The 22,080-nt window shown below is 38.8% G+C and overlaps 1 protein-coding gene across 5 annotated transcripts in view; it reads left to right on the plus strand.

Annotated features, from left to right (window-relative positions):
• Nucleotides 1–22,080, plus strand: part of MIPEP (mitochondrial intermediate peptidase) — a 170,961-nt gene that overhangs the window by 78,217 nt on the left and 70,664 nt on the right. For 3 of the 5 annotated variants that reach the window (XM_063618839.1, XM_055244079.2, XM_063618840.1), the window contains exons 15-16: nt 8,847–8,921; nt 12,676–12,795. In XM_063618839.1, coding sequence (XP_063474909.1) covers nt 8,847–8,921; nt 12,676–12,795 — 195 coding nt within the window. Of the gene's footprint in view, nt 1–8,846; nt 8,922–12,675; nt 12,796–19,713; nt 19,846–22,080 lie in introns of all 5 variants that reach the window. The other 2 variants (XR_008651193.2, XR_008651194.2) reach the window with 1 other exon arrangement.

Consider the following 22,080-nt stretch of genomic DNA (forward strand, 5'->3'; position numbering starts at 1 on the left):
ACTCTAACCTAACTAGAGGTATAAACAGCCTGTAACCTACCCTTGTACCAATCACAGAGTTTCAGCCAATCACAGGCTGTTCAAACCTTGTTCAGATAAGGCAAATATGAACTGTAACCAACCCAGCTATTTCTGTACCTCACATCTGTTTTCTGTAGGTCATTTTCCTTTTTCTGTCCATAAATATTATCAGACTATATGGCAGCTCCTGAGTCTCTGTGAACCTATTCTGGTTCCAAGGACTGCCCAATTTTTAAGGTGTCCTTTGCTCTGTTTAACTCTGTTAAGTTTATTTATTTATTTATTCATTTATTTATTTTTGAGACAGAGTCTCACTGTGTCACTCAGGCTGGAGTGCAGTGGTGCGATCTTGGCGCACTGCATCCTCTACCTCCCGCGTTCATGTTCCAGCGATTCTCATACCTCAGCCTCCTGAGTAGCTGGGATTACAGGCACCCGCCACCATGCCCAGCTAATTTTTTTTTTTTTTTTTTTTAAGTAGATACAGGGTTTCACCATGTTGGCCAGACTGGCCTCGAACTCCTGACCTCAAGTGATCGCCTGCCTCAGCCTTCCAAAGTGCTGGGATTACAGGAGTAAGCCACCACGCCTAGCCAAACTCTGTTAAATTTAATTTGTCCAAAGTTTTTCTTTTAACGCTGCTTAGCCCACTGCAAAACCCAGAACTAAATGTATGGCCCAACTGTGAAAATGATATGGAATTATAGGAAACATGTTTTAATGTGCCTAACCTCAATTCTGACCTCATTTTTTTTTTCTGCTTTCATTTTTCCTTATCTAACTTCCTCATCTATCAATTATATACTAATTGTGTATTAAATATATAAATTATATTCACCGAATGTTTTATTGAATGTTTTACTAAGTCTTCATTCAGTAAACACTGAATGTTTACTGATCCTTTTGTGGGGGAACTTGTTGAAGTATCAGTAAAACAAATTTTGGATGGAAGTTTCTTTGCCATCAAGGGGCAGCATACCTTAATCACAGGATCGAATTTTGAGGGGTACACAAACAAACTGAAAGTGAATCAACAAGCCCGAAGTTACACACCTACAGCATGCATCACAGACTCTACCTTCTCGTGATGCAGGTATCGGAATTTTAATGCTTTTGAGGGCAAAGGGTGATGTTTTATTGTTGTTGTTACAGGAAAAATTATTCATGAAAGTTATTAAAGAACAGTAAGGCAGACTTTGTCAGGGGGGATACTGCAGCGAGGTTTGGTAGTGGGGGAGAGATTCTGCTCAACTCCAAATTCAATGAGGAAAAGTGGAGATTTATAGCCAAGGAATGAGGGAGTGGAGGGAGTTGGAGGATAAAAAATTACTAAGGTGGGGAAAGGGGGATTCTCACTCGACTGACCAAACTGCTTGAGACAGTGCTCAGCTATGCTGTCTATCATACGTGCCAAAGCTTTACAAGTTTCTTCATGATAGTCTCTGATGATGTCTAATTCCTGACTTAAAAGCATAGTTCACCCTTTGTAAAGCTTTTCTGCCTTTGTGTTTGGTTTGGTTTGGTTTTTCTCCTTTGGAGGCTAAGCCCAAATGGTATTACTTAATGAAAGTCTGAACTGTTTGGGATTTGCCCATCCACCTAGGATGCAGAAAGCTCGAAAGAGCAGTGCTGGCAACCAACATTACTACAGGAAAAGGCAGGTAGAATGCTAACTTTTCTCAAGCTCACAGGGAAGCTGAGGTCTCAGGGCCCTCGAGGTGTCTGAATCCAAAGAGATACAGATGGCTCACCGGTGACAGATCATGGGTGGAAAGGCTGACTGCCGTACAAAGGGGTAAGAAGAGATCAGTAACACTTTGGCGAATTGTTAGAGACCCAGTGTGGACTGGAATATCAATCTGGAATACCTGAGGGCCCTGATACTGTAGGAGTTTGCATTCACTTGTAGGCCATTTTCTGTCGGCCTCCTCTGGGTGCTCATGAGAGCAGGGTGGGAAAGCAGACAGGCCTCCTCTGTGTTGTAGGAAGTGATTGGCCGCTGCTGCAGGAATAGCAGAAAACCCTGACTCCCTGCTCCAAGATAAAGCAATCAGTAAAAGCAAACTGAGGAACTTGAAAATAACTAACAACTAGAATAACTTCAGAGTCACTGTCTGTCAGGGACTTGAACAACCATTAAAGGATAAGACGGAAAACATGGATAACATGTATGAACAGATAGGGAGAAGTGAAAACTACAAAAAAAACTACAGTCAAATGCAAGTGCAGGTAATAAAGCCACGATATCACATATGAAGAATTCCTTTGAGAAGCTCATTCATACACTCGATGAAGCTGGGGAAGGAATCAGTGAATTTAAAGATAGATTAGGTCAGTAGAAATTATTTAAACTGAAATACAGAGCAGGGAAGGAGTAGGGGATGGGAAACAACAAAACCAAGCATCCGGGAACTCTGGGACAATACCAGCCAGCGTAACATATGTGCAATTCAAGTTCCAGAAAGGAAAAGAGAGCAATAACAAGGCCAGAGAAATATTTGATTGCATAATAACTGAGAATTTGCCAAAAATAATGAAAAGCACACCAGAGATCCAAGAAGCTTCAAGAATCCCAAGCAGGACAAATAATAAAAAAGAATATACCTGGATACATTGTTGTCAAACTGCTGGAAACCAAAGATAAAGAGAAAACCTTAAAGGCAACCAGGGCAGAAAAGACACATTACAAACAGAAGTAATAATTACAATAAACTTTTCGTTCAAAACTAGGCAATTCTGAACTATCTAGACATAGCATGAGATACATTTGATCATCAGAAGAGAGAGATTTTCTGATTGGTACCAGTATTTTATAAATATGAGCTAGAACCTGCAGATGAAAAACTGACTCATTGTTTGATAACCAGTTCTACTTAAGGTGGAGAAAATATTTTCAAAAAGTGAGTTAATAACCAAGTTTTGTGGCAGATATTGAAATATCGAAGATATTAATAGATTATTAGCACATTATTTCATTGTGGGGTTTTTTTTTGTAAACCTTAAATTAATTACCAGGTTAGAGAAAGCATCCTCTTCTAAAGCCGGGTAATTTGAGGAGGCGTACATTTTGGGTTGAAGATAATCGGCTATTTTATAAATGAAAAAAATAAAAAACAGGCCTGGCACAGTGGCTCACGCCTGTAATCCCAGCAGTTTGGGAAGCCCAGGAGGCAGGTGGATCTCCTGCGGTCAGGAGTTCGAGACTAGCCCAGCCAACAAGGCAAAACCCCATCTTTAGTATACAAAAAGTAGTCAGGCATGGTGGTGCATGCTTGCAATCCCAGCTACTTGCGAAGCTGAGGTGGGAGGAATCACTTGAACCTGGGAGGCAGAAGTTGCAGTGAGCCAAGATTGCACCACTGCACTCCAGCCTGGGCTACAGAGCGAGACTGTGACTCAAAAAAAAAAAAAAAAAAAAAAAGGAAAATAATCAGGAAACTATGAAAGTACATTCCTTATTTAGAACTTGATTGTTAGGTGCTAAAGAGAGAAAATCGTTTAGCTATAATTCCTGTCTTCTAAGAACTTATAGATCTGAAACATCACATTTGCAGAGTATGTAAATAACACAGTAAAATGTAAATAAATTTTGTCAAAGTCAGTGATTATTGTATTATATAGTGCAGTAGTAGTAGTGAAGAATACCAGCTACCATTTATTCCGTATCTGTGTTAAACCTGATGTATTAACATTTTAAAACTCATTATCTTGCTTGATTCTCATCCTATGAAAAGATAATATCAACATTTTGCAGATGAGGAAAATGTGGCTTCACAAAGTTCAGTAAGTTGCCCAACATCCATGCCACTCAGCTGGTAAGTAGCACAGTTGGGATTCAAACTCAGTTTTATCTGATGCTCCTTACTGTGCTACAGTGAAGGGCAATCATAGGAGTTTGAAATGCAGGCAGATTTTGGTGTTAAGGCAGGCCGTGCTTTCAGTTCTACTGTAATGGGTTAAGTTCATGGAACGAATGGTATTTCTTGATTAATTGGATATTGTGAAGCAGCCATTTCGATGGTCAGGAGTTAGAATGCTAGAAACAGCCTGAAAGGCCCAAAAGAGCTCTCCAGTCCTGACGTTTCTTGCGCAGTTGTTCTTTACCATAATTAGCTAATATAAACATTCTTGATTTATAGCATTCTTAATATGCTGATAGGATTCTTTTTAATTTTTAATAAGTATGGGACCAGGCGTGGTGGCTCACACCTGTAATCCCAGCACTTTGGGAGGCCGAGGCAGGCGGATCACAAGGTCAGGAGATTGAGACCATCTTGGCTAACACAGTGAAACCCTGTCTCTCCTAAAAATACAAAAAATTAGCCGGGCGTGGTGGCGGGCGCCTGTAGTCCCAGCTACTCTACTCAGGAGGCTGAGGCAGGAGAATGGCATGAACCCGGGAGGCGGAGCTTGCAGTGAGCCGAGATTGTGCCACTGCACTCCAGCCTGGGCAACAGAGCAAGACTCCGTCTCAAAAAAAAAAAAAAATTTTTTTTTAATAAGTATGGTAGTGTCCATATCCTCAGAAGAATTGAGAAATTATATGTCAGTGTGAGATAGGAGATTTACAGGTCAGTGGAAGGGAGTATTTTCTGCCTTGGAAATTACAGAAATTGAAATAGTATCTGGTAAAACATGCAGCTGATAATATGGTGAAAGTTATTTCTGATGCCTCAGACTTTGGTAAATTTTCAAATTCAATATAATGAACATAATGATAATATTCAAGGCTTAGGTGTTTTAAATGCATTTTCATTTATACATAGTTGCTCATTACCAATCAGCTTAGATATGTTAATTCTGTTTCTTTAATGTGGCAAATGTGAGAGTCTTGTGTTTAGGAGACAATAATATTAAACATCTGTGCTGCTCTGTAGACTTAATTGCTTTTGGAATTACAGCAAAATTGAATTACAGTCAACCTTCTGTATCTGTGGGTTCCGCATCTGTGGATTCAACCAACAGCAGATTGAAATTATTTGGGGGCTGGACACGGTGGCTCATGCCTGTAGTCTTAGCCCTTCAAGATCTTGGCTGAAGTGGGAGGATCTTTGAGCCCAGGAGTTTGAGGATGCAGTGAATTATGATTGTGCCACTGCACTCCAGCCTGGGCAATACAGTGAGACCCTATTTATGAGAGAGATAGGTATATTTTTATATATATATATTTATAGATATACATAAATACGTATTTATATGTATATATATTTGGGGAAGAAAAATGGATGGTTGTGTCAGTACTGAACATGTACAGACTTTTTTCTTGTCATTATTTTCTAAAACACACTATAACAACTATTTACACACTAGAGGTGATTTCAAATATACAGGAAGATGTACATAGGTTATATGCAAATACCGCATCATTTCAAAGCAAGGACTTGCACATCTACAGATCTTGGTATCCGTAGGAGGTCCCGGAACCAGTTCCCGCATGTATACCAGGGAACACTGTAATTCAATATTGGTTATCATGGCCGCGATTGGCAAAGCAATATTCACAGAAGAAAATCTTGACCAGGAAACATTTTTAAATTTCAGTTTTAATTTTGAAACGTGGTTTATTTTTTAAAAATAACTTTAGATATAACTTTAAAAGAAAATCAGTTTGTATGGTATTTATTTTTTTCAAATTTGTTATTTTTTAAAAAGCAAGTATTTTCTAAGAGAATAAGCATATAACTTCATTTCAATTAATACATTTATTAATTCCAGTTGACTAACAATCAAACTAGTTTTTTTAAAAAGAACATTTACTTTTCTATGTATAGCACACACAATATATGTATTTTTTATTTGTGATTTGATGAGTTAATGATTCTGTCCTCTGAACTATTCTACTAGGATTGTACTTACTCTCTACTTATGTGTTTCTTTACAAGTGAACGTTCTTTGTATTACAATATATAGTAGACATTGAATATATAATTGGGGTACTTAACTTTTTATTTTGAAATAGTTATAGATTCACAGAAAGTTGCAAAAACAAAAATGCAGAGAGGTCCTATGTCCCCTTCACCCAGTTTTCTCCAGTGGTAGCATTTTTTGATTTTTTCTAAATATGTATTTTTTTTTTTTAGAGTCAGTATCTGGTTTGCTGGTAGGGAAGAAAGCCTAATGGCAGTGAGCGAGGGAGGGAGGGAGTGAGGCACGACCAACTGCCCATCCCGTCATGGTCTGGAACTCAGTTTCCAGGGTTTCTCTGGGGTCCCTTTGGCCAACAGGGGGTCTGTTCAGTCAGTTAGGGGCTCAGAATTTTTTTTTTTTATTTCTCAGGGTGGAGATGGGACCCGGTGTGGCTCAGCTTCCCGGCTTCTCCAATGGGGACCTCCTTTCCTGACCTCTGCTGGCTTCCACCTTCTGCCAACAGCCCTGTTCTTTCCTGCCCTTTGCACGTGCTGTTTCTTCTGCCTGAAATGCTGCTTTCCCCTTCCCATCCAACCTTCTCTTGTCTAGTTAATGCCTATTCGTTTTGCAAATCTCACTCCTACATCCATCAAGCCTTTCAAGGTCACAGCTCACATACTGTCCCCTACAGGCCTTTTCTTCCCTACACGCATTACAGTTAGTAAATGGAATTGGTGCTTACGTGGAGAATGCTAGCTGAGAAGTTTCGAGGGCAGACACCCGCTGTTTGTGCCCCTTGTGCCTAATGCAGTGCTTGTTTACATGATCTCCACATGTGTTAGTTAAATGAGAAAATATTGTCACAGTTCAATGGGTTCTTCTTGCCCACTGCCCAGAAAAGCTAATGCACCGAGAACAGCGAATGTTGCAACAAACAGTTTAATCATAGCAGGGCCAGCTAAGTGGAAAACAGAAGGCGTTTCTCAAATCCACCTCCCTGAGAACTTGGAAGCTAGAGTTTTTAAAGATACTTTGTCAGGCAGGGGCCTGGGGAACTGAAATAGTTGATAAGCTGTGGATGAAATCATAGGAGTGTCTAAACTGCACAGCTGAGTCTGTTCGTGCTTGGGGGGTGGGTCTCAGGACCAGGTAGCATCTCTTGGTTTGTCGAAATGCTAAATCTGAAAAATATCTCAAAGACCAGTTCTTTAGGTTCCACAATAATGATGTTATTTACAGGAGTGGTTGGGGAAGTTACAAGTCTTATAGCCTCTGGCTATGTGACTCTGGTAGAAAAGCAAGCTTAGCAGTGGCAGGTGATTGTTGAAGTGTATCTATTGTTTGGCGAAGTCCAGGCCCCTACCATACTTCGAATCCAGCCTTAGGAATGTGGCTTCAGTCCCCAAACAAGCAGGAAGGTCAGGTTTTCTAGCCTCAAAGTTTAACTATAAACCAAATTTTTCTTAGAGTTATCTTGGCCTCCACACTCGAATAAGCTAAAGACAATGTAGCCTGAGAGGTTAGAAGTGGGATGGAGTCAGTCATGTTAGACTTCTCTTCTTATTACTTATAATTCTGCAAAGGTGGTTCAGTGTCATTCTTCCACATAGACTTTTTTTGTAAAAATTATTAAAACTTGATGAAGCATGAAAAATCTTTTAAATGTAGCATGAATCCTGTCAACAACATAAAATATGATATAAAGTAAGGTTTAAAGAAATGTGAACATATCCGACATCTATTGGCGGATATGACTTAAATAAATCTTAACTTTTAAAAATCCTGTTTGAGGAAATACTTCTTTCATACAAGATGAGTGCCCCTGGTGTCAGAAAGCCCCAGGCCTGTGACCTGTACCAGAATTCACACTATGTAGCTTCCTCCCATCTGTGTCTTAGCTCTTTAAAAATATTGTCTTTTCTGCCTAGTTTACTTCTCTTGCTGCCAAATGGAAAGAGAAAAGGCTGTAGGTTTGTCACCTGAGCAGTCAGCAGCAGATTCTATGTCTTTCACTTAAGAAGCCATTTCCTAGCAGTTCTTCTATTAGTTCGTTCCTTCACAAATCTTTCCTGAGTGTCTGCCAGCTCCAGGCACTGTTCTAGTCCCTGGGAGTAGACTCCTACAAAGCAGTGGCTAGTTTCAGCTTCCAGCAGACAGCCCACATTCTCATCCACAGGTGGTTAATTTATACGACCATACGGCTGAGTAACTTGCCATTGGTCTTTATATAATGTGTTTCTCTTTAGAGGGGCTTTTAGCTTAATTAGGTTGTAAATCAGTATCTTTCTTTAGTAAACATCAGTATTAATGATTTTAAACCAGAGTAAGATGGAGGAAAGTTCTTGTTCAACTACATTATTAATTTATTTCTAAGAGGATCTGTATGTTATAGGGTTAGGCCTAATTCATCTCAAAAAGAAAGCCTTAAATCACGTAGGGACATTAAGTGTCCAAGCTCTACAGTTCTTTCAGATTGGAAAAGAAAATAATCTGCAATTCATTATTATGACTATTTGTTAGGATGTCAGTTTAGCTTTAACACTGGCTGACACCATGAATTACCATTTATTTCTTGACATTTTCATCTTTTAGTCCTATTGTCAGTGATTATATGCACTTAAAAGTCAAGAGAGTATTTGAACAGGCACTCACTGATAGCAAAGGAACAGAAAAAGTATTCCCTTTGAGGTTTTAAATAGATTTTTAAAGATCGGCGCCAGTGTCTTAGTTCCACATAATCCTGTATTTTCATGTACAAACCCTTGTTTGACAATTATCACTTTTTGAAATTAAACAGAGTGTCTTTATTCATGTTGTCTTGCCAACTAAAATATTTAGTTATTATTTTTAAACTATAATGAAATTCTATTACTCATTTTACATTTGATGTTATTTTTAAATTTCCTGACTTATAATATACATAGTGCGGTGACTTATTACGCTGTTTACTCACATACATATTCTTTTGTTTTATCAAGCCACTGCCAAAAAATATGGTGTCTCGTCTTTGTGAATCTAAAAAGGTTTGTGCTGCAGCTGATATGCAACTTCAGGTATGTATGTACCTTTGTTCTGAAGTTTTCCGGAGTCATTATCCCAAATAAATATATAACTTTAAATTCTTGCCAATGATACCTATTTATTATAATAATTATGCTTCTAAAACATCTTTCATCTGAGTTCAAAGAACTTGACCAAAATTGACTCATTTAGTCCTCACACTGCGCTTATGAAGTAGGCGTTGGATAAAATTATTTCCCGGCCAGGCACAGTGGCTCACACCTGTAATCCCAGCACTTTGGGAGGCCGAGGTGGGAGGATCACGAGGTCAGGAGTTCGAGACCAGCCTAACCAACATGGTGAAACCCCGTCCCTACTAAAGATACAAAAATTAGCGGGGTGTGGTGGTGCGTGCTTATAATCCCAGCTACTCAGGAGGCTGAGGCAGGAGAATTGCTTGAACCCGGGAGGTGGAGGTTGAAGTGAGCCGAGATCTTGCCACTGACTCCAGCCTGGGCAACAGAGCGAGACTCTGTCTCAAAAAAAAAAAAAAAAAAAAAAAAGACTATTTCCCATTTTCAGTTGGGAAAAAATGAAAGCTTAGAAAATTTACATGACTTCTTCTAAATCACACATTTTACCAGCTAAATTAAGGCTCAAACTTAGTTTTTTATATATATATATGTTTATTCATTTTGTATCTTTTTAAAATTTTTGTGTTTTTAGGTTTGAAGTTTAGATAGTAATTGCTGTTATTTTTAGATAATATTCAAAACCAACTTCCCAGGTTTCGAGATGAAGACCAGAAAACTTTCATGAACCATCTGGATGCCAGGTCTGCATGACACCAGATGCATAGATGTTTGTAATGACTGAGATTGTTTATGGAATTCTCACTCCTCTTCAGATCTTGAGAATTATGTAAACACCTTAAACACCCATCTTTCATCTTAGGCAGTATTCACTTTATGATGATTCAATTACCTGTTTAACAAAGTAATCACTATTTAATTGCTTTATAGTTTTGTAAAATTCAGTCCCTAGAAGGTAATAAATGTGCTCTGTTTTTCTGTACCTCGAGACATGAAATGCATGTTTCAGTGAAGGAAATCTATTATATAGACAAAACCGTGAATCTATATTTGCTTTACCATACTCAGTATCTATTCATATCAATATAAGTTTTAAAGGATTTCCGAGTTATTTTTAAAAATTAACATTACTTGGCAAAAGTCTTGATTTGCTGGTATCTTTAGTAGAAGGCCTGGCTCTTAAAAGTCTGTTTTGTGGCTTTCTTCTTGAAAAATTGTTCTGATAATTTTCTTTTAGGAAAACCAACCTTTCCCTCCTCCGCCCTCCAAAAACAATAGCCCCCTGGAGATAGAGAGAGACAAAGCCCTGGTAGAGGAGCTGCCTGGGTTCAGCTTTTATATTACACTTGGACAGTGGAGACAAACACGGGTGGAAAGGAAGTGAATTGTTTCAACTTTCTATGGGGACATAAACAGTGTTTTTAAGGCCGGGCGTGGTGGCTCACGCCTATAATCCCAGCACGTTGGGAGGCCAAGGCAGGCGGATCATGAGGTCAGGAGATCCAGACCATCCTGGCTAACACAGTGAAACCCCATCTCTACTAAAAATACAAAAAATTAGCCAGGCGTGGTGGCGGGCGCCTGTAGTCCCAGCTACTTGGGAGGCTGAGGCAGGAGAATGGGGTGAACCTGGGAGGCAGAGCTTGCAGTGAGCCGAGATAGCGCCACTCCAGCCTGGGCGACAGGGCGAGACTCCGTCTCAAAAAAAAAACTGTGTTTTTTAAAACTGTACATTTTTTAAAATTATTGTTTTAAAAATAGGCTCTTTGTTTTTCTATGACTTAATAAGTTTCTTGGCCCCAGGAATGCATGACTCCCTGGGTAGGCAGATAGGCTCATGTCTTCGGAATTGTTTAGTTTATCAGCAAATAAGCATAAAAAGAATGCACATTTAATTTATTTTGCTCTGTTTTCATATTTAATTTATTTTGCTCTGTTTTTATAATTCGAAAAAGTTACCCCATGTTTATATCATTTTGTAAAAGGCATAATCAAAGAAATGAAACTCTTGAATTCTGATTTATTTATACATTGGGGCAAAATAACACCTCAGTTGAGGTTAGAATGTAAGAGTTTCAGTTCCTGATAATTTACTCTGCTAGAATATAGGTAAGACATTGAGTAATTTTGGCCTCTCTGATTATCTTTATGCATTGTTACCATTATAAAATGTAGAATTGAAAGAGCTATATTTAGCTACATGTTTAGATTACCAGTTAGAAGAAAGCAATATTTATATTTAGGAAATGTCTGTATTTTTCTAGGGAAGGTTTAAACTTTATAATTTAGAACCATAATTCTATATCTAGATACAGCCAGAAGCTAGAGGTCATTTAAATTTTTTCTTTTAACCAAACTAATCCTCACTTGTTTCAAGTCAACAGCTGCACATTCTCTACAAATCCCATTTCTGAATCACAGAGATACATATCAGAAGCATAATTGCATGTCAAAATTTGTCCTTTAAAATAAAGCATTTTCTACTTGCCTGCATGAAGTCAAATGTTCAAGTCAGTGTTCAAAAACAATATTTGAGTCAGATGTTGCAGTGAAAAAATGCTTTATGTTTATTTTAGATTTCTTTGCAAAATTTAGTTTTCAGTACTTTGTAAACAGCAGATTTCATATCCAAACTTTCTTTAATGCTTTCTTCTCCCACTGTGTTTCAGTGGCCTATATCCTCTACTCAGAGGAGAGTGCTCCTTTTCCCCTGGTCATCTAGTTGAGCCCTCCCTATACAGCAGCTACTTCCGTTGTACTTCCTGACACCAGGTGTGGGAGTCTAGTTCCAACCTCTTCAACAGCTGCATCAGAATTCTTCGATACATCTGTACTCACAAGATGCTGCATTGCTATTTCTTTCTCTACCCCCACCACACCTATTTAATTTTCTTTCACCTTTCATCACAAAACTGGAATTCTGACCGTTTCATTTCTCTCATTTAAGATATATCAGGATTCCAGGAGGAAACCAAACAAAATCTGTTAGATCCAGCAGGTCTAAAGTTGTAACTGGTTTTGAATATTTCTGTCTCTCTCTCTCTCTCTCTCTCTCTCTCTCTCTATATATATATATATATATATATATATATATATATATATTTTTTTTGAGACGGAGTCTCGCTCTGTCTCCCAGGCTGGAGTGCAGTGGAGCGATCTCGGCTCACTGCGAGCTCCGCCTCCCAGGTTCATGCCATTCTCCTGCCTCAGCCTCCCGAGTAGCTGGGACTAGAGGTGCCCACCACCATGCCTGGCTAATTTTCTTGTATTTTTAGTAGAAACAGGATTTCGCCATGTTAGCCAGGATTGTCTTGATCTCCTGACCTCATGATCCTCCTGCCTCAGCCTCCCAAAGTGCTGGGATTACAGGCGTAAGCCACTGCGCCCAGCCTTCTGTCTACATGTATTTTGGCAAAATTCCAGTTTTGTGTTACATATTTAATTTGCCGCCATTGTACATAAAGAGTATCTTATGGGTATGGTTCAAAATTCTTTAATATTCTTATTTATGAAAAGGTTGAGAGCATTCCTTTTAATCTTTAGCATGGTCTTAAATGTGTTATGAAATACATTTCAAACCATATGTTTATTTTGGTGACTGTTTTCAACTGTGATTGGTAACTGTTGTTCTGGTGCACTTACAGCATCCTTGGTCTACCACATCTTGATGTGAGGATGGACGACCAAAACTAAGTAGATGTTTTTATCTATCTAGGTCTTTTATGCCACTCTGGATCAAATCTACCATGGGAAGCATCCCCTGAGGAATTCAACCACAGACATTCTCAAGGAAACACAAGAGAAATTCTATGGCCTACCATACGTTCCAAATACTGTGAGTCCAGCATTTGGCTTCTGTTTTGTGTTTTGAGTGGTTCTGCTTTTACTTCTGTAGCTTGTGATTATCTTCCCCTTTGGAGAACTTGAAATCCCTACATTTATGTTGAGGCTTCACATGGCTCAAATGCTGGAAATTGCCTGGTTCGTTTAATATTTCCAACTACCCATTTATATGTTTTTATTTTCCTCCCTCTAGCAGTGTTTTTGTACCTTTCTGGAAATGTGGGGGTTAAAAAGGCCATTGGAGTTGGTCTATATTCTTCTTTTTAGTTATTTTTCTATAATGTGAAAAATAGTGATGTAAGATGAATATGATTACCAGTCCTGAATCATTTTCATTGCAAAGAGAATTAACATGTATTGAGTATCTTACATTGTACCAGGAATTATAATAGATGCTTTACGTATCTTATCTTGTTGAGTACCCTGTCAGGAGAGAGAGCAGGAGTAATGTTACCATTTATTGGATTCTAGGCGCCAGACTCTTATCTAATTCCTTTGGGAAAAGATCTCTAATTTAGCTCTCAAAATAACCTTATAAATTAAATTATATCCTTGTATTTTGGGCTCATTTGGAGGCACATGCACATTATATGTCCTGTCTGAGATCATCTAGGTAGTTAAGTGATTGTATTGGGGTTCAAAACAAACAGGCTTTTTTCATCACTCAAAGGCTCCTGTAAGGAGCAGTTGAGCACCGTGACTCCTAGTTCAATTAACAGTGTGATTCTTGGTGCAGTTAGCAATGTGACTGACTTAACATTACCCCGGCCTTTCTCAGGTGCAAGTGACAGAAACGCAGTTCACACGGACTTAAACAGAAAAGGGAATTTATTGAGTCTTATAACTGAACGGTGCAGGGGTATAGGGGTGTTTCAAGTAAGTTGGATTTAGGTCTCCCACAATATCGTTAGAAATGTTTCTCTCTCTTTCTGCCTCTCAGCTCTGTGTTTTTCTGGGTTCCTTTCATTCTCTGGCAATCTCCCCAGACCGAATGGTTTGATAACTACCGGTAGGTTCAGGTTTATGTCCTTCTAGCCTAGTTGGTCTAACAGAAGGAGAGCTAATGCTCAGATATGCATGAGAAAAGATCATATTTACCAGACAAGTGAAGCAACAGGATATTTTATCTTCATAATACCTCTTGTCATTAGTTTTCGATTGGCTTAGAACCTTAATTATCTGCTACAGGTATATTATGTCAGTCATACTAACTGTTTTTAACCTTACATGTAATTTACTGTTCTAATACTTTCTACTGCCAAGCTCTTGATTATCTGTGTTACTGAAAATTTATAGTGATAAGAATAATCTAACTATTTATGCATGGAATAAATAGTAACAATTGCCTAGATTTTACCAGCATTTTCCAGTTCACAGAGCATTGCCTGATTCACCTGCTTTTGGGCTTGTATGTTTTTGTTCTCATCTTATATTCTTCTTTGTGGATATGAGTTAAACTTCATGACCAGTAAGTAGTAAAGTCCTAGGAAGACTAACATTAGGAGAATTGGAATGCTTGCCAAAGCTGCAAAACTTCAGTTTGACTGAGTTGCTTGCCTTCTGCCCTTTTTTATCGTAGGTCTTATAATAAAGTAATTATGTCTCTTTTTAAAAGAAAACTCAACTTCCTTACCATCCAGATTTCTTCTCTGTAATCATTTAACATACAAAAATGAAGTATTAGTGGCAACCAAATTCTGAATCAACAATCCATAAATCACTTTTAATTTGAAAGGAAGGGTGATGCAAAGTCCATGTGCCTTGTCCTAATTCCTTTTGAGAAAATAGAAAGATGTATCTCTTTACTGGGATTAGCTCCACAATTCACGTTCAGTAGCCATCGCTCGCTCTTTGTGTAAATTGTTTTAAGAGGTCTTTAAAAGAAGCATAGCTATGTTTAGAGAAAAAAAGACATTATTTTAAGGCTTGCCTTTAAAAAAAAGCATCTGAGAGTTTGTTTAGATTTGTACAAATAGCCTACTCTTCCTACTTAGAAACTTCTGCATTTCTTCATTAGTTTGTCAATTCATTCATCAAGCCTATAACATTCCCGACATCAAGTTGGTGGACTTGACCACCAACTTGGATTCAAATAAAGCTGTAGGAATTAAGACAGTTTAACACTGGTGTAGGGATGCACAGATAGCAGTGGAACAGGAGCAAGAGCCCAACGGCAGACTCAGCAAATTAATAGACTCTCAAATACAGGTTGAGTGACACTATAGGTTATTGGGTGAAGAAGGAACAATTTTTTAAAATGGTGTTGTAGTGATTGATCATCTATATGGAAAAAAAATGCAGGTCTGTGTCACACTGCACACAAAAAAATAGAGTTAAAGACCGAGATGTGAAAAGTAAAGCTTTAAATTTTAGAAGATAATACAAAATAATTTTTTCTTTTTGGTAGTGTTGTTGTTGTTGTTGTTGTTGTTTTGTGATGGAGTCTTGCTTTGACTGCTAGTCTGGAGTGCAGTGGCGCAATATTGGCTCACTGCAACCTCTGCCTCATGGGTTCAAGCAATTCTCCTTCTTCAGCCTCCTGAGTAGCTGGGATTACAGGTGTGCGCCACCACGCCCAGCTAATTTTTGTATTTTTAATAGAGACGGGGCTTCACCATGTTGGCCAGGCTGGTCTTGAACTCTGGATTTCACCATGTTGGCCAGGCTGGTCTCGAACTCCCGACCTCAGATAATCCACCTGCCTCGGCCTCCCAAGGCTGAGGATTACAGGCATGAGCATGATAGTGTTTTTTATACCCACTCTGAGTATCTTATACTTTATACAGATGCTTCTCAACTTACGATGCGGTCAAGTCCCAATAACCCATTGTAAGTTGAAACTATCGTAAGTCAAAAATACATTTAATACCCCTACACTGCTGAATGTCATAGCTTAGCCTAGCCTACCTTAAATGTGCTCAGAATGCTTATGTTAGCCTACAGTTGGGCAAACTCATCTAACACAAAGTCTATTTTATAATAAAGTGTTGAATATCTCATGTAATTTATTGAATACTGCACTGAAAGTGAAAAACAAAATGGTTGTCAGGCACCCAAAGTACACTGAATGCATATTGCTTTCACACCACTGTGGAGCTGAAAAATCTTAAAGTTAAAAAATCTTAAGTAAGTTGGGGATCTTCTAGATACAATGGAAAAGCCATTAAACATAAAGCAAAAGACTGACAAATTCAATGATATTTAACGTTAAATACCACATAACATAAAACTTACATCTCCCCCCCCACACCTTTAGATGGAGTCTCGCTCTATTGCCCAGGCTGGAGTGCAGTGGTGCAGTCTTGGCTCACTGCAACCTTTGCCTCCTGGGTTCAAGCGATTCTCTCACCTCAGCCTCCTGAGTAGCTGGGATTACAGGCAACCTGCCACCATGCCTGGCTAATTTTTTAGTAGAGACAGGGTTTCACCATGTTGGCCAGGCTACAATACTCCTAAAATATTTAACTATCACTGGTTTGGCAAAAAAAACAATTGACAGTATCAGATGTTGGCAAGGATGTGTAGTCACAGGAACTCTTACACACTGCAGGTAGGAAAGCAAATTGGTATTTGCAAAACAGATCTGTGAAATCTGGATATGGACTACCCTATGACCCAGCAATTCAATTCCTAATATAACCTAGAAAAAAAAATGTTGTACTTTCTTTACCAGGTATACTTTTCTGTACCAGGCATGAAAAAATAGGAGGGTTTATAACAGCACTTGTTGTAAGTAGTTAAAAAAAAGGTGAGGGGGAGGATTCTGGGAAGAACCCGAGTGATTGTCATCAGAGAAATGGATAAACAATTTGTTCATACAGCTGGAATACTGTTCAGCTATGGAAATTGAGGGCCCCAGTTGATGAGCCTAAGCATAAGGTAAAGTGAAATAAATGAATACCAGATGAATCAAACTAGTACATTTATATAAAGTTCAGAGTGATGCAAAACTAAGCAGTACATTGTCAGATAAATACATATGTGATTAGACTATAAAGTGAGGGAATTATAAGCACAGAATTCATGGGAGTGGATTCACAGGAGTCTTAGAAATATTTTCTTAAACTGATTGGTGGGTACATGGTTGATGACTTTGTCATTCTTTCTACTAATAGTAGACATATAGTCCTGGTAGATAGAAAACACTTCCAAGGATTAAAAGGTGATCTGGGCTACAAGGTATGGGGTATGCCAAGAATGGACCTTGGCAAAGCTGCTGGTGGCGCAAACTAAGACAGTGACTGTGGGGACTGGAAGATTGAAACAGACCTGAGAACAGCGCAGAAGGCATAATTGGTGCAGCGGGGGTGACTGGATATATGGGTTGGGATGATGAGCAGGATCCACAGGAATGGGACGACTGCAAGGCTTTCAACTTCCATATCGGATAGAAGATGACTTTGTAGCACCTTCCCATGCGGGCCAAAGAGTGACAGTGTTCCCCCTGTAAACTTGTCTCCAGAAGTTGTTTCTCTGAAATGAATCCTTTTATTCCCCCAAATTAAACGAGAAAAGGAAAATGTAAGCAACGAAGAGTATTTGTAATGCTTATGGAGTTGATACAAATGTAGGTACATAGTCTGATACAAACTTTTAGACAGTGATTTTGCATGTGTCTATATTAGCAATTCTTTAAGTGCATTAATAACTCATCTTGGGAATAAAGTGTCGCATTAGTTATCTTTAAGCAATACTGGTTTAGCAACATTGAGCTGGCTTTTCTACTGAGGAACCACTTGGAGTCTGTGATATGCTAACAAACATTATGAGTCTCTATCCTCAAATGTATTAACCCTGGAAGTCTTCATGGATAATTTCTAGGCACTAGCTTTATGTAGGTCATACTTTGGAAAATTGCATTTACATGACTGTAACTATTTAACAGGGGCAGCTCCATAGATATTCCGTATTAAATAATGATGCTTTCTTTACAAGTCAGTAAATAGCCTTCTAGTGTCGGCAATTTATTGACATTTGTGTGCATGCTGAGTCACTCTGTATAAAATATAGGCTAATTTGTGCTTACTTGCTATTCCATCTAACAGTAGTTTGATGCTGGAAATCCAAAAGTTTCTACTCATTTGTGAACAGAGGGCAATAGTACAGCACATACCAACAGGCTCGCCTTCTGCTGTTACCACTTCTCTTCCATTTAGAGAACAGTGTTGTGTTGTCGTATTTTTTATATTCATGACGTCTCTTCTCAGAATATTTTTCCTAAGTGATTGTGTATCTCTCCTATTTTTAATTCAGAAAATAGAAAATGTGATATTTTTATTTTTGTAGCATTCTAGGTTTGTAATTTTACATTTTCACCCTCCTCTCTGACACAGTTGAGATACGGTCGTGTCCAGGAAGCTCTGGGATGAAACTGCTAGCCTTTGATCCTCTGACTCTGTTCTAACGTGTATTTTTCAAGTACAAAACATGAACAGCTGACTGTAGGTTTTGAAGATCTGTTAAGCAGTTGTATTTTAGTGTTTTGACCTAATTTGGTAGGCTTGTGGGTTTGGGTGGTGAAGCTGTCTCCAGCACAGCTGTTCTCAGAGTGACAGTGTTCTCTGAGTAAATCTTGCCACCAGTGAGACTCCTTTTTGCCCTTTAGCGACCTCAAATTGAAAAGAGAATAAGAAAGTTCTGAGCACTCTGAGTATTTACATGAAAATATAATAAGTCTAAGAAAATTGTCTTCACAACTCACAATTTAAAATTCACCATCTTGATGGCATAAAAGTTGTTCAAAGCTAGAATGAAAAAGTTATTTTAGGAAAGCAGTTACTGGGACTGAAGGATATGTTGATATTTGGTCCTTCTTGTTAGAACAAACACCAACAAAGAATATGAAAAGAAGACATGTTTCTTGTGAATAGGATTCACTCCATGTTTAGGGTTTTATTTTTGCATCCAGCAACAAACTGGCATATTATAGTGACACCGTGTTAACATTAGTTAAAAATTATCCTAGGCCGGGCGCAGTGGCTCATGTTTTTAATTAAAAAGTTTAAAAGTAAAAAAAATACAAATAATTTTTTTCTATTTTGAAAAAAGTTCATAGAATAAAGAGATAAAGACAATATTTTTGAACAGCTGTACAATGTGTTTGTGTTTTAAGCTATATTACAAAAGGGTAAAAAATAAAATTTGGCCGGGCACAGTGGCTCATTCTTATAATCCCAGCACTTTGGGAGGCCGAGGTGGGCAGATCACGAGTTCAGGAGATTGAGACCATCCTGGCTAACATGGTGAAACCCCGTCTCTACTAAAAATACAAAAAATCAGCCAGGCGTGGTGGCAGGCACCTGTAGTCCCAGCTACTTGGGAGGCTGAGGCAGAAGAATGGCATGAACCCGGGAGGCGGAGCTTGTGGTGAGCCCACATCACACCACTGCACTCCAGCCTGGGCAACAGAGTGAGACTCCATCCCAAAAAAAAAACAAAAAAGTTACTCTAACTTGCCTGGGTGTGGTGGCTCATGCCTGTAATCCTAGCACTTTGGGAGGCCGAAGTGGGCAGATTGCCTGAGCTTAGGAGTTGGAAACCAGCCTGGGCAACATGGTGAAACCCTGTCTCTACTAAAATACAAAAAAAAAATTAGCTGGGCGTGGTGGCACATGCCTGTAGTCTCAGCTACTGGGGAGGCTGAGGCAGGAGAATCGTTTGAACCTGGGAGGTGGGTGGCAGTTGCAGTGAGGCGAAATCACACCACTGCACTCCAGCTTGGGCAACAGAGCAAGACTCTGTCTCGAAAAAAAAAAAAAAAAAAAACCAAAAAAATTATTCTAATTTACCCTAGAGAGGGGATGAGGAATGTATTATATGTATTAATCCATTCTCGCATTGCTACAAATAAATACCTGAGACTGGGTAATTTATAAGGAAAAGAGGTTTAATTGGCTCATGATTTTTGCAGGCTGTACAGGAAGCATAGCACTGGCATCTGCTCAGCTTCTGGGAAGGCCTCAGGAAATTTACAATCATGGCAGAAGGCAAAGGGGGAGAGTGGTGTCTCACATGATGGCAGCAGGAGCAAGAGAGAGAGAGGGTAGGTGCCACATACTTTTAAACAACCAGATCTTACAAGAACTCACTATTGTGTCAACAGCACCAACGGGGATAGTGTTAAACCATGAGAATCCACCCCAGTGATCCAATCCCCTCCTACCAGGCCCTACCTCCAATGTTGCAGATTACAATTTGACATGAGATTTGGGCCAAGACACATATCTAGACTATATCAGGGGATTTATATAATCTATACACATTGGTTACCTGTCCATCTTTTTGAGTAGGTGTGTGCTGCAGGCTTATTGGGGACATAATCAGATATACCTGATTTGATGCAGTATACTCAAGGTGTATTAGTTGAGAAAGGTTGCTGCTACTGGAGACTGGTTTCTATTCAGACTAATTTCTATTAAGTCTGATTTTGTAGAAGTGATATATATTTCATATTAAGTATAATTTTCTATCTGTAGCAAACTGTTTTTAGAAAAAAACTGCCAAAAATTGTGCTGAATTTAGTCAGACACTCCAAAGAGCAAACACACTTTTGTTTTTTAGCATAAAGAAAACTATTTCAAATCCCAGTTAAAATAGTTGTACAATAATTTGCTTTCTGTATTTATATTGTAATAGATAACTATAAATTTTTAATAATTGATATAATATATATTTATGTGTTATATTTTTATTAAGTACCTACTACGTGCTACCACATGGTCTAAGCAATGGATATAACAGTAAATAAAGTAGACCAGAATCCTTGCTCTCATGGAGCCTGTATTCGAAATAGCCTTTTAGATGCGTATTTGCTAACCAATTCATCATTATATCTGGCTGTCCTGTCAAACAGCTCATTATTAAGCAAAATAGTTCTCAAGCCTATCAAATTGCTTTGAGTTGTGAGCAGAGAGACTGAGCATAAAAGATGAAAAGATTGAGACATTCTGATGCATATACAACTAATACTGAGGCTATATTGGGATCCTCATTTTTAATTTCCAGAGGGAGGCTCCTTCCCTGAAACATTCATGAGAAAAAGGTGCCTTTTGTGTTTTTGTAGGGCTCTTGCATTCTTCCTCACCGTTGATGATGTGGCAAACCTACACCTGTTTGTTTTGCATCAGCAAGCTTTCCTGGAGGCTAAAGAAACAAGATGACCAGGCAGAATAGAGGAGTGCTTTAGGGGTTCACAGCACCCAGCAGACAGACCTGGGTGTTTGGTGCTTGCTAGTTTGGGAGGTGGTGATAAAAGAGAAGGAGTGGGAATGACACCCACTGTTTTAATAAAATGAGCCATCTGTGGGGGTGGAGATGACGTTCAGAAACAGAGTACAGACGGGGTAGTAGCTGCTTCATGCTGTGAGGAGTGCGTGGGTGATGAGTTTCATTTGATGTGACTGTAGAATATCCAAGTGGAGATGAACAGTGTTGGGCCAATGGGTCCACAGCCCGGGAGACAGAGCAAGGTGGGAGCTCTATAGATTTGGGAGTCATTAGTCTAGTGAAGGTACTAACTGTGGGAATGGGCAGCAGGGAACAGAGAGTTTGCTGTGTAGGGGGAGGGGAAATTGAGGAGATTACCCAGAGGTGTGTCCGTCAAAGGGCATAGACTGGGTCAGCCAGTGTGGTTGGCATGATGTTCTCATTGGAACAAACTTTTCTCAAGTACCAGCAAAACCCAAAATTTTAAACATCATTTTCTTTTCAGTTTCTACTGCTACAATCACAACAGTATAATGCTATGCTCCTTTCTGTTATTTTAAGGTTACATTGGCTGTATAGTGGCTTGAAACATCACTTATAGAACATTTGTTTGGGATGTGTGTTCTGAGTTCCCAAGTAACAGAATAATGAACAAACTTTTAACATATAACTTATGTGTAATTTGAGGGCCTCCCATGTTAAAATGGCTTGATTTCTAGAGCAGGTTCTTAAGCTGACACTGCTGTTAGCATGATTATGTATACAAAGGAAAGTAACCACTTACCAGCTTGGAGATAGAGTGCAGCTAGTGGTGATCCCTGTTTACATAGTGTGCTCATCTGGATTAACTTTCAAACACACCTCTTAACCATGTGGAAAGATGAGAATAGGGAGATCAATATAATGGAAGAGTGCAGAGAGATTTTGAGAGTACTGTTACATTTACTATATGGAGTTTTTTTTTTTAATAGTCCCAAAAAGAAGAAAAATTTAAGACCTACCATGAGAAAATGGCATTGTTATGCACAATTTCGGTGTTAATGCTTTAATATATTATTACTACTAGAGTTTC

This window comes from Symphalangus syndactylus, chromosome 15 (genome assembly GCF_028878055.3).
Source record: "Symphalangus syndactylus isolate Jambi chromosome 15, NHGRI_mSymSyn1-v2.1_pri, whole genome shotgun sequence".
Classification (NCBI taxonomy): domain Eukaryota; kingdom Metazoa; phylum Chordata; class Mammalia; order Primates; family Hylobatidae; genus Symphalangus; species Symphalangus syndactylus.